Source organism: Chaetodon auriga, chromosome 1 (assembly GCF_051107435.1).
Source record: "Chaetodon auriga isolate fChaAug3 chromosome 1, fChaAug3.hap1, whole genome shotgun sequence".
NCBI lineage: Eukaryota > Metazoa > Chordata > Actinopteri > Chaetodontiformes > Chaetodontidae > Chaetodon > Chaetodon auriga.
The window spans coordinates 4225202-4237255 of NC_135074.1; the positions used below are offsets into that span (position 1 = coordinate 4225202).

Sequence of the window (12054 nt, forward strand, 5' to 3'; positions counted from 1 at the left end):
ACCCACTGAATAAGCCATTGATTATAAATTAAAGTCCAAAATGTTTGGATTTGTTATACATTTTTTCTTCAGTGTGTTTTTATTCAGATTGCTTGGTAACTCTAAGCTGTAATAGTGATTTAAAGCACAGCAGAGTCAATTATATGATTGGAATAAATATTGTATCTTTAAAGTCTCTGCATGCATGGTCACATATACAGGGCATATGGAAATTTTCAGACCAACATTTTGTCATCTTAAAATGGATTCAATTAATATTTGTTTCATTAATCTACAAAGCACCTTTGGCAGCAATTAGAGTCTCAAGTCTTGATGTCAAGTCTTGGCAGAATCATTCAAGCTCAACCAGGGGGGTGGGGAGCGTCGGTGCACAGCCCTTTTCAGAGGTGAAAGAATGCAAAGATGCAAAGAGTCTCTTTCAATATGGACAGACTCAGAGGATGGGCCCTTGGAGACAAAAGCCCCCTTTCCAACCCAGTACATCCATCAACACACATACAACTCGTGTAGGTGTTATGATGGCTTCATTTCTATACATCATCTAACTGAACATGGTTTTGGGTCCTTTGATTCACCAACAACAAAATATTTAATCGCAAGAGCTCTGGCTGACCCCATGCCCAGTCAGACAATTTGGTAATCCATATATGTCTTCCAGCTGCAGTGATTTTCTTTTTAAACTTAAAAAGAAAGATAAATGTTAATGTTAATAGAAAGAGTGAGAACCTCTGCCACACTGTCCTACAGATTATTTTAATGATAGGAAGTGGTTAGAGAGCATCAAAACACACAGTGGTCAACATGACATCATGATGTCAGGCTGTTGGCAATGGATCTGAAACCGACTCCAGATCAGGGTGTCAATCAGTAGTGATGCTACATCTGACACCAGAGCATGAAGCAGCGGTGTTCAAATCTCTGCATCTCAACTATGCAACTATCAACCAAACTGCATCAGGCTTAAAGCTCCAAGTGTACTGTCTGACTCTGGTACATGCACGATTCTGGCAAGGTCCAAAGACCCCCAAGGAGTCTTCAAAGCATTTTTTCGTGCAAGGGATACAGCTTTGGATGTCGAGGGGAGCAAGTATGTATGAGACCTGGTATCAGCAGCAGTGAACATATACTGTAAGTACTGTCAGTAGGTGGGACCAATGGAGCCATTTTTTTTTTTCCACAGATTACATGTTTCATGTGCTGCTGTCTGGGCATAGGGACAGTTTTAGCAAATATGACAAAAAATTACCTGTATACAAGTTACCCACTGCAGCTTTGATGCTTCAGAAAGCTTAATTTTGACATCACTTTGAGCTGGCAGCTCTGAAAGGCTGGAGGCACCAATAAGAACATCAGCACAGAAACTTGGTCCAGAGCTTTTGTTGTTGTTGTTGTTGTTGTTGTTTGTGCAATTATTTTGGATTTTAATATTCATAGTATAACATAACTTACTTGACATACTGACACAAAGGACAACCGAGACCTAATGGCTGAAACAATACATTGGCAACTGTACAATGACTTGACAACATAATATTCTTACTAGGGCTCAAAGGAAAACAAATTTCAAATACAACCCCATTGCTTCATCCCTCCCTCCCACAGTCCAGATTGCCAGCACCTGACAGAGGATGGGACCATCCTCAACCAGAAAGTGAGCCTGAGAGAAAACAGTGATTAGAAATCACAGTGAACAAGAAACCAAAGAAACATGCACTTGAATGAAAACTAGACTGCCAGATTGGGCAGTGGTGGAAGAAGTAAAAGTCACAAATATTGGAATATTATTACTGATGCGTTAACATTAAATACGATAGTTTGACACAGTATCATATTTTATATTTGTTCATATATTTTGTTTGTAAAATGTTAATCTGTGAACTAACTCCAGCTGTCAGATAGATGTAGGAGAGTAACAAATTAGTTTCCCTTTGAAATGTAGTGGAATAGAATTTATGCCATCGGCAGTGAAGCAGAAAACATCTTTAAGTCATTCGTGTTTGATGAGGAAATAAATGACAAGGACTTTGATGTCATGGTGGGAAAGTTTGATCAGTACTTTTTCCCCAAGTAGGAATATTATCCACGAAAGAGCAGGTTGAACTGAACACTGTGACTTTGTTGTGACCAGGGAGGAAAATATCCATGACTGCGGAAGCCGGGATACTCGACAACAATCTCTCACATAGGCTGCACCAGATGGCGGATCTGATGCTAGCACAGACAGTATAGACCGTCAGACAATTGGAGGTCACCACACATGTAAGCATGCAAGGAGAGACAGTAGGGTCAGAGCAGTAGGTTGTGTGCAAATGTAAGAAAACCTGGAAACCACAAGACAAGCTAAAGGACTAAAAGTTAGGAGGAAATGTGGCAAATGTGGAAAACTCAATACAGGAAAGACCTGCAGGGGTCAGTGTGTAATGCAAACAGGACAAGTGAACAGTGGACTGAACAGATTAATTTAAAATTGACATTGGGGCAGACATCAGCATCATCTCGGAGGATGCATTCCACACTAAGCCCAGAGAGAACACTGGAGCCTGCAAGCAGCAAGGGACACTAAAACTGAACCTGTCAAAATACTGTTAAAGGACAATACTCTGTCATATTCTGTGCACACTCCCATTCTGCAGAAAGTCAAGGAGGAACAACAGAGAATGGAGAACAACAGCATTTTTGAGTGGGTGTCACAGCCTAATGAATGATGTGCACCAATGGTGCCTGTTCTGAAGAAGCACACAGGCAAAGCCAGGATCTATGTGGACCTGAAAAACCTGAATAAATTAGTGAAAAGGGAGCATTATGTCTTCTCTACTTCACGCAAGATAACTGCGAAGCTAAGAGGTTCAACTGTGTTCTCCTCCCTTAATACTCCCGGTGGCTTCTAGAACATCCCCTTGCACCCAGACAGATGCAGGCTGACAACATTCATAACACCATTTGGCAGATACTGTTTGGCAGAGGCTATCCTTTGGCATCTCCAGCGCACCTGAGATCTTTCAGAGGAAGATGATGGAAATGTTGCAGGGGTTTGAAAAGTGTGGAGGTATTTATGGACAACATTCTTGTCCATGGAGATTTGATGGAGGTACATGATGCCCGGCTGGAGAGGGTACTTCAGGAATCAGCTGACATTAAACTCAACAAGGAGAAATGCTCCCTCAGACAGACGCAGCTCTTGTTCCTGGGTCAGCTTCAGGGACCCCTAATCTCATATTCTCTATTGAATACCAGTTCTTACAGTTTCACTCACAGAATCTCTTTTCTTGAGTGTCATGACCCCATTCATGATCTCCTTGGGACTGGGGATGATATGCAGATGAAACTGCGTGTCACACATAACGTCTTGAAAAACTTACAGAAATTTGGTTCCCTGGTCATGCTGTACTTGCTTGGACAACCCAAATGGAGAAAAGAAACCTACTAGTGGCTCTTTGATGACTCTAGCCTTAATGTTTCTTAAAGGAATAACCACAGTGAAATGAGAAGTAACATCCTTTATGGTAAACAAAACACATTACCTATCTTAGCTTTAGGCAAAGGGCAAACACTTTCTATGACCACTCAGGAAAGGGCTCTTCCACCACATGATGATAAAAAGCTACCACATCTTGACAGGCAGTAGAAGTGTCTCATGACTAAGAAGAAGAAGAAGAATCAGAGGGACAATCCCCTTTATTTGTCACACAACACACACACACACACACACACACACACACACACACACACACACGCACACACACACACACGCACCATGCAATTGGTGAAATTTGTCCTTCACGTTTAACCCATGCTTGGTCAGTCCTTCCTCCGCGGCAGTGCAGGAGCGGTAGGCAAGGGACCCAGCATTCACCATTGGTCAGGTGGTGCTCTTCTTGCATGTTTTTAGTGGGGGTTTTTAAGGAGGATACCCCAGGTGAACCAAGGAGAACATGCAAACTCCACACAGAAAGGCCCCAGAAAGGCAGCAGGCACCGTGGAGGACACACCCCTGGGAATTGAACCTGGGACCTTCTAGCTGTGAGGCAACAGTGTTGCCACCCTCTAGACCTCAGCATGAGTCTTCCAAATGCCTACATGTAACAGACCAAAATGACGATATTAAGTGTGTGTGTGTGTGTGTGTGTGTGTGTGTGTGTGTGTGTGTGTGTGCGTGTGTGTGTGTGTGTGTGTTTGTTATAGTCAATGACAAACTGCTCAGTGCAGTGATGGAAGTGATGGCAAATAATAACTGCTCCCTCTCTCTGTCTCTCTCTCTCTCTCTCTCTCCCTCTCTCTCTCTCTCTCTATCTATCTATCTATCTGTCTCTCTGTCTCTCTCTTACCTGAAAGAAGTGGTGTGGCTCCACCTTTCCACCTTGACTGGTAGGTTATAAAGGGATTTGTCCTCCAGGTGATTCCTCTCATAGTGGGTCAGTCCTGAGGAGCAACATGGGGACCACAGGACTCCAGTCAACATTATGGGTCATCTGCCTGATGCTGCTGGTTGGCTCACTCACTCAGACTGGTGAGTGATGACCTGAAAACTGCTTACAACTTCACACCGGCTGGATACACTCATATGATTGGCTCAGGTCGCAGAGTGGACCAGTGGATGTTGTTCTTTCAACAGAAGTTAATTTGGTGTATTGTGATGGAAGGAAAACACTCTCACCTAATTTGAATTTAGATGTTTTATCTTGTCTTGATAATCTCTTTGACCTCTAAACTTTAATTCAAAGCTTGAGAAGTATAGCTGATTAAAAAACATCAATCATCTTTGCTGTAACAGTCTACACAAAATCATGTCATTCTGTCAAGTATTGTTTGAACATTTGACATTTCCGACAATGCTGAATATGTATGAGTTTTGAGTTTTATGTATGAGCTTAAAATATTTACAATAGTTCCATATTATCAAAAGTATATAGCATCTTAGGTTTGATGTCATTCAGTGTGTGACTGTTAGAATAAGCTAATACAGAATATCTGGCACATGCTGCACATACTGTGAGAACAGTTTCTCCAAAATTAAAAAAAAGATTATTTCTTCTCTCTACAGTTAACTGAGGTTTTATTCTTGAAACACTGATGATTTAATATGTTAATGTTGTAGCTAATGCGTCTCACATCAGCCGAGTGTGCGTGACTTGGGGAAACAGTCACTGGAAGACCTTTGATGGAGATTTATTCCAGCTGCCCTCCACCTGTAACCATGTCATGGTCAAGCACTGTGAGGACTCCTTGGATACTTTCAGCATAAACGTGAGGCGCAAGATGGTCAACCACATCACCACCATCAGCAACATCATCATAGGTGTGCCAGGTTTTCAGGTGGAGCTCTCCAACACATCACTAACTGTCAATGGCAAAGCGTAAGTTCAATCCAGACCAGTCAACTACATGTATCCCTGAGACACTGTGCCTAATATGTTCTTTAAAGACTGAGACTGTGCTTTTGATGTTGTTTTAATCAAGTATTTCCATGCCCTGCTGCAGTATTGCAGGATAAGTTGAGCTTGACAGTTTGCTCTTTACCTTGAAAACAGTAGTGTGGTAAAAATTAAATAGAATACGCTCAACAGTCATGAAGATAGCTATCTCTATCGCCTACCAACATCCATGGACTCCATTTGCTGACGAAGAGTGTGACATACAGATAAAAGCTTAAAAAGCTAGTAAGAAGACAGTGAGTCTTGAGTCTTTTACCGAGCAGACAATGTTTTAGACCCTTTAACTACAATTTAAACTCTTAGAGCCAAATTGACTTAAAGATGAATATGTAGACTTTTTTGATGTATGTGATTATAGCTTTGTTCAAATAATTCTGGTGGGGCACTTTTTTTGCAGAAAAATGTGAAAATCCCAGTGGAAAAGCACCACTTACATTTTTGATAGCAACACTGGGAGTCACCAAACAGAAGTTCGAACTGACATTTAACTTCAGTCTTTTTTTCTTTTCTTTTCTTTCTTTTTTTTTTTTTTTGCCAATCTCATCCTGTTGTTTTTTGTTTGTTTTTTTACTTATTGATTAATGCTTTAGTTTTTTACATAAAAGTCAAAATAGTTAGATGAATGATTCCCAGCTAAGCGTGTCTCTGCACTTTGCCACAGGGTCCAGATGGAAAGATTGTGGAATAGTCAAGGTAATATTAACAAAAAGAAAGAATTTGGTAAAAAAGACAAAAAGATCTTCATATTAGTGTTTAAGAGGAAAATACACACATAAATAATTTTGCAAATTGGAAGCATGCTGCTTATTTATTTTTACAGTAACCAATAAACTACAGCATGCGGTGGTTACAGTGCGATACACCTGTTTCCCACTAACCAAAATCGGCGCTTCAACTGAGAGTGCATGAAATCTTATTGGTTGTAATTCACTGAAATGTAGTATTTCATCAGAACAAGATACAATGTTTTTCTGCAATTGTTAGAGTGTCATCTCTCTTTGAAAGACGCTTTACTCTGATACAGACTGTTTGTTGCTGGACATGCCTTTCTTTGTCTTTGATGTTTGCTACAACAGAGGAGCAGATATTGCAGCAGACAGAAAGGTTCACTTTAAATGCAATAACACGCAAATGACACAGAAAGCCATCTTCAATAATGACAAAGCCTCATCAATATTTTAGGCCTGAGGAGATTAGAATTAGCTGCCACTTGCTTATTTATTTGTAGAGAGCACAGAGAATACAAATGTTGAGGTGTCTTGTGTCTAAAAGATACAGATCTTTGAAAATCCTCCTGCCGATAAAAGTACTATTACCAATATTCATATGAGAAACACTAATAATGTTGTATGTCGTATTGCACTTTAACATCACAGGAGAGGAGATGGAAATCTAACTGCCCCTTTACAGTCTTAAGTGAGTCTCGGAAAAGCTTTTTGATGGCAGAGGAGCAGCTTTATGATAATTTTTCATGCCTAAAGGACTGTCAAAGCCTAAAACACAGAGTAAGACGGAATATTACAGTTATGTCATTCAGCTCATTTAAGAGGTTGTCAGTGCTACATTTCAAAGTATGACTCATCTTGTCTATATTCAGCTTCACCTCAAAGGTCTAAATATTAAAACTCATTGTTAAGGTTTGGAAATGGATGATTTTAGTGCCCCCCAGTGGCAGCATCAAAAAATGGACACAAGGGCAGACTGGAAGTTTCAAGCTGCAAGCTGATATTTAGACTGTGGTGAGGTGAAATGCAAATAAAGGCTGTGTGGATGATGGGAAAGCTAAGTCAGGCTTTGTACTTTGAGAAGTTGTCTTACTGTAAACAAACTGCTCAGAACCTCAGTCGCTCTGTGTATTGTCATAATTTAAACCAGAATTCATCAAAATGTTTGATATCTATGAACACGGACCCAGCATCAGTCATAGCGCTGAGGTCATAAACACCCACCTCTGCAGCTCTGCCAAGCTTTTTAGCTGATTTTTTTGTTGATTGTTTGTTTTACATTTATCGATAACAGTCATTTTCAGATTTCCAATCAATAAACTATTTGCCATCTGCAACAGCAAATGGCAAATGACAAAGTTATCTAGAATTTCTACATTTCTGTCTGACGTCCTGTATCATCGTGGGAAGGCTGGGGGCTAATGTGACTGCAGCCTTTAGCCACTTCCCTCAGCTGCTGTCTTCCCATTTTCCAAGTGAAGCTGAATTCCTTACAAACGTGCTTCATGACTTACTGTTATTGTATCATTTTTGAGTTATTACCCTCATTGGAAGAATCATGTGTAAGCTGTTGATTTCTGTCTCATTTTCACTGCAGGGAGTCTCTGCCATACGTCACATTCGATATGACTGTCAAGGGGACCAACTATAGTATCACTGTCGAAGCTAAACTGGGATTTAGAGCTACCTGGAACCTAGATGACGCCCTGGATGTATGAAGCACACCCTCACATATACACACACGTCTTCAGTTTTGTGTTCAGGTGTACTTTCATACAGTCAGTGTAGTTTAGTCAGCTCACAAAGTAGTAACCTCATAATTGTTTGCATGCTGAATAAGTTAGGCATTAAGATTGGTGGTGAGCAGGAGTCTACGCTTTTTTAATACATTTTTTAATAGAAGAAGAATCTGACAAAGGCAAGAATAATTACCACTGATAACTACCACCTTTAAACTAAAGAGCTGGAGCTGCGTTCAGGGTGGAGATATCACTTTTCACTGCATTTTATTTTCAATCGATTCAGTTAATTTGCTTTTTGTCAATAAGTTAGAGCCTTCAGTAGTTAGCAGCACTGTGGCACTGTAATACGCTCTCTGTCTGATGGATAAGCTTAATGAAATGTGAGAGCTCGGTGTCCTGATCTATGAGCATTTAAATGTTTATGTTTATTTGTGTTTAAATGTTTAATGTTTGTTTATGTTGCTGTAGTGCATGCTGTCTATATTTGTGTCCTCCAGATTTATGGCAATTCACGTAAAAGACAGACAAAAAAAACAGACTTCCAGGGTTAAAAGAAACGTTTGTACACATCACGGTCTTAAAACATGAACTACTTCATAAATATCAATGGCACTATCCACACCACTATCAGTTTTTCCTTGGCGCCTGGCAAAACTTCAAATGTCCCTGAGATTTGTTTTGAGGCAGTAAAACCAGGCTAAAAAGAAACAAGCTCTACAGCTGAGGTATCAGGAAGCAGCCGGACGAATACTGATCAAAGCTCCCTCCGTAACAGCAGTGAGTCACAGGATGAGTTTGTAGGGTATGTCCTGGAGAGATAAGCCAACAATATAAATAAGAGAGTGCATTACTCTGTGAAGATGGTGAGGGATTTCCTCACGAGAGACTGTTAGAATTTCAACATTGGAAAAATATGTAAACAGATTTACATTTGTTAATGTTGCATGGGAGCAATTTTTCATAGCTTAATAGTTCCTAATATTACACTGGGCTGGCTACCATAAGGCAGTAGTCACAGTATTGGATCTTACAGTCGATACTTGACGTTACAAATATCTTCGCTGTACTTGCTGACTAAACTTTACTGACTCTCCTGGAATAACTACTCAAACCAAACACCGCTAAAGCCAAGAGATTACCCATTTCAGAGCTCCCACACAGCACGCTGCACACTGAGGTTCTCCACAGGATTTAACTCTCTCTGGAAAATGAGCCTTTGTTCAGCTTTTAAAATTCCAGTCACCGCAGAAAGAGTACAGACAAGCTGTGATGTGAATCTGAGTAGGATCTGCTTGAATTCCCAAATGGATTACATACAAAGAATGACAAATGTCAATTTTTTATTAATAATGTGCTGAAATCTTAAAAACCTGCTTTATTAAATCAGTGATTGCTAACTTGTGATTTTGCTAGTAACTGCCATATGTTTGGGGTGTGTTTACAGGTTGAAGTATCAGACAAATATCAGAACCACTTATGTGGACTCTGTGGAAACTTCGATGGTATATCCGATGAGTTCATAAAAGACGGTAAGAACCTTTTGGCATCAGAAATTAAAAACACACTGTAGATTGTAATTATGTTTCTATTTAACACTGAAAGGAAACTGGTATAAAGCCTATAAGAACTGATTCTACATCGACACCATTCAGTGAGGAGCAGAAGGCTACTGTGTGAACAGTCTCCATAATATTAGCCATGCTGTGTCTAATGGCAGCGACCCAAACATGTCCTGTGTTTCCTTGAATTTTTCACGAATTGTAGTGGATTTAATTGGATCTTTTTAAACACCGATCAATACAATCAATACTTATGATATCAAAGTAAAAATGTACCTTAAGGTTAAATTATTAATTGATGTATGAATCCCAAAATAATTGCATGTATAAGCACTGACAGTCAGTCAGGTCTGTCAGGTCATATTGCTGACATACAGCTTCATATTGCAACTGTTCTCTGAATTTGCAACCAGTTTACAATTCTCACAACCTCTGCGTTATTGGAGAGATTTTACAATCTCAGGCCAAACAAATACACTGTAGGTTCACTCTGCATACTCAGCAAACCCTTCCTAACTGTTTACCTAAACTGAACCACCCTGGCCTAATATCTCAGATTGTCCCTTTGATGTATCCAGCTTGGTGGGAGCTCTACAATTGAAGAAAAACTGCCTGAGATTTTGGCCCTTGGGCACAAAAACCCAAACAAGATTCGAAGTTCCTGGTGCTAGTGATTATTGCAAGAAGTTTTGGTTGCAGTATTACTCAAAAAGGATGCATTGCAAGTTTTTACTGAACTGCAAGATACTTGGATTAATAATCGCTCCATTACCATTGCTGTGTGATTGACTGCACTGTTCCATAGGAGTGCCACTGTCTGTGAGAGACTATGCTGAGACCTACAAGGCAAACGGGCCAACAGAGAGCTGTGAGGACCCTGTGTTCAACCCAGTCCTTAACTGTGGGAATAAGGTAACGCTTCACTCTTTATCATACCCCAAACACATTTCCATTATGAGGTGATGTGTGTGAAGGGTCAGATGCCTTATCTCATGTGTACCAAGGCTGAAAAGAGCACCTCTGTGAAAAATATTATTAATATTAAAGGCTTGACATTTGATTGTTAAAAAACTTAAAAAACTTCTAACTATATATATATATATATACACGTATACGTATATACGTGTGTATATATACGTGTGTGTGTGTGTGTGTATATATATACACATATACACATATATATAGATATATATGTATATGTATGTATACACGTATATATATACATATATACACACATATATATGTATATATGTATATATACGTGTATACATATATATATGTGTGTGTATACATATATATATATGTGTGTGTGTGTGTGTATGTATGTATGTATGTATATATACACACACACATATACACATATATATACCTGGAGATCATTACAACCACAAACTGGATTTGTTTGTTTGTTTGTTGTTTGTTTTTCAGCAAGTCTGTGACCAGATCTTCACCAGCGCTCCATTCAGCAGTTGCCAAACAGTTGTGGATGTAGAATTATTCAGGAAAGCCTGTATATATGATATGTGCAACTCTAAAAACAACAGTGACTCGAGCCTCTGCCAAACAGTCTCGGCATTCTCCAGACAGTGTGCCCAAACGGGTGACACGCTTCAACAATGGAGGAATGCAACTTTTTGCTGTAAGGGTTCATTTGAATGTTATGGCCCTGAATTACAGGCATCAGCTGCAGTGTTGTTTGCCTCACGTTTTGCGGAATTGTTTGACTGTAACTGGTACAGCGCCATTAAGATGTTTGTCTCCACAGACAAGAAATGTCCACACAACATGGAATTCTCAGAGTGTAGCAGTTCATGTCCTAACAGCTGCTCCAACCCTTATGCCAGCCAGACATGTGACAGCCCCTGCCATGATGGCTGCAGCTGCCCCAACGGTATCCACACACATTTCACACTGCAGTCATGAGACTGCGAGCGCACACAATCTCATTCACATCCAGTGGCGTTGCTGGGGTCTCTTGGGGCTCCAAGCAAAAAATCCCTGGGGCCCCCAACCCACCCGTGCAGACTGCAAAAATTTGGATTTTGCACACATAAATGCACAATTTCCAGGACATCTGAGATGAATACTGAAAAAATAGATTAGTGGTTCTCAAAGTGAGGTCCAGGGACCAACAGAGGTCCCTGAAAGCCCAGGCCTATCAATAATTGTTGTTGTAAATAAGTGGCCAGGGCCCCCCCTAGTGGCATGCCCTGCCCCTGTTCACATCTCATGTACAGACATGGAGTACGACAGTAATAATTATTATCTCTCCTTCCTTCCTGGCTCAGGACTGGTCTTTGATGACATTAGTGAAACTGGCTGTATTACGGTGGATCAGTGTCCTTGTCAGCACAAGAAGACAGTCTACAAATCAGGAGAGTCCTACTCTTCCAACTGTGAATCCTGGTAAGACGAGAGCTTCAGTGCTTTTATTGAGATGTCAGATACAAATAAAAGTAACCGCTGTGAGTTGAGACATTCATCTGATGTTTTTTACTTTAATGTGTTGTTCATTCCTTTTTTTTTTTTGGTCAAATTCTCAAATTTGTGTTCATATCTTTCCACTTTATATCATCTTTTATGATATGTGAAAAAA

General features: G+C 40.1%; 1 protein-coding gene across 1 annotated transcript in view; it reads left to right on the top strand.

The window, feature by feature from the left end:
• Positions 1–4425: 4425 nt before the first annotated feature.
• LOC143324255 (mucin-5B-like) overlaps positions 4426–12054 on the top strand; it is a 53493-nt gene continuing 45864 nt past the window's right edge. The window contains exons 1-8 of the mRNA XM_076736597.1: positions 4426–4507; positions 5096–5354; positions 7755–7869; positions 9344–9428; positions 10264–10370; positions 10887–11097; positions 11224–11349; positions 11747–11864. Coding sequence (XP_076592712.1) covers positions 4432–4507; positions 5096–5354; positions 7755–7869; positions 9344–9428; positions 10264–10370; positions 10887–11097; positions 11224–11349; positions 11747–11864 — 1097 coding nt within the window. The 5' untranslated portion in view covers positions 4426–4431. The remainder of the gene's footprint in view (positions 4508–5095; positions 5355–7754; positions 7870–9343; positions 9429–10263; positions 10371–10886; positions 11098–11223; positions 11350–11746; positions 11865–12054) is intronic.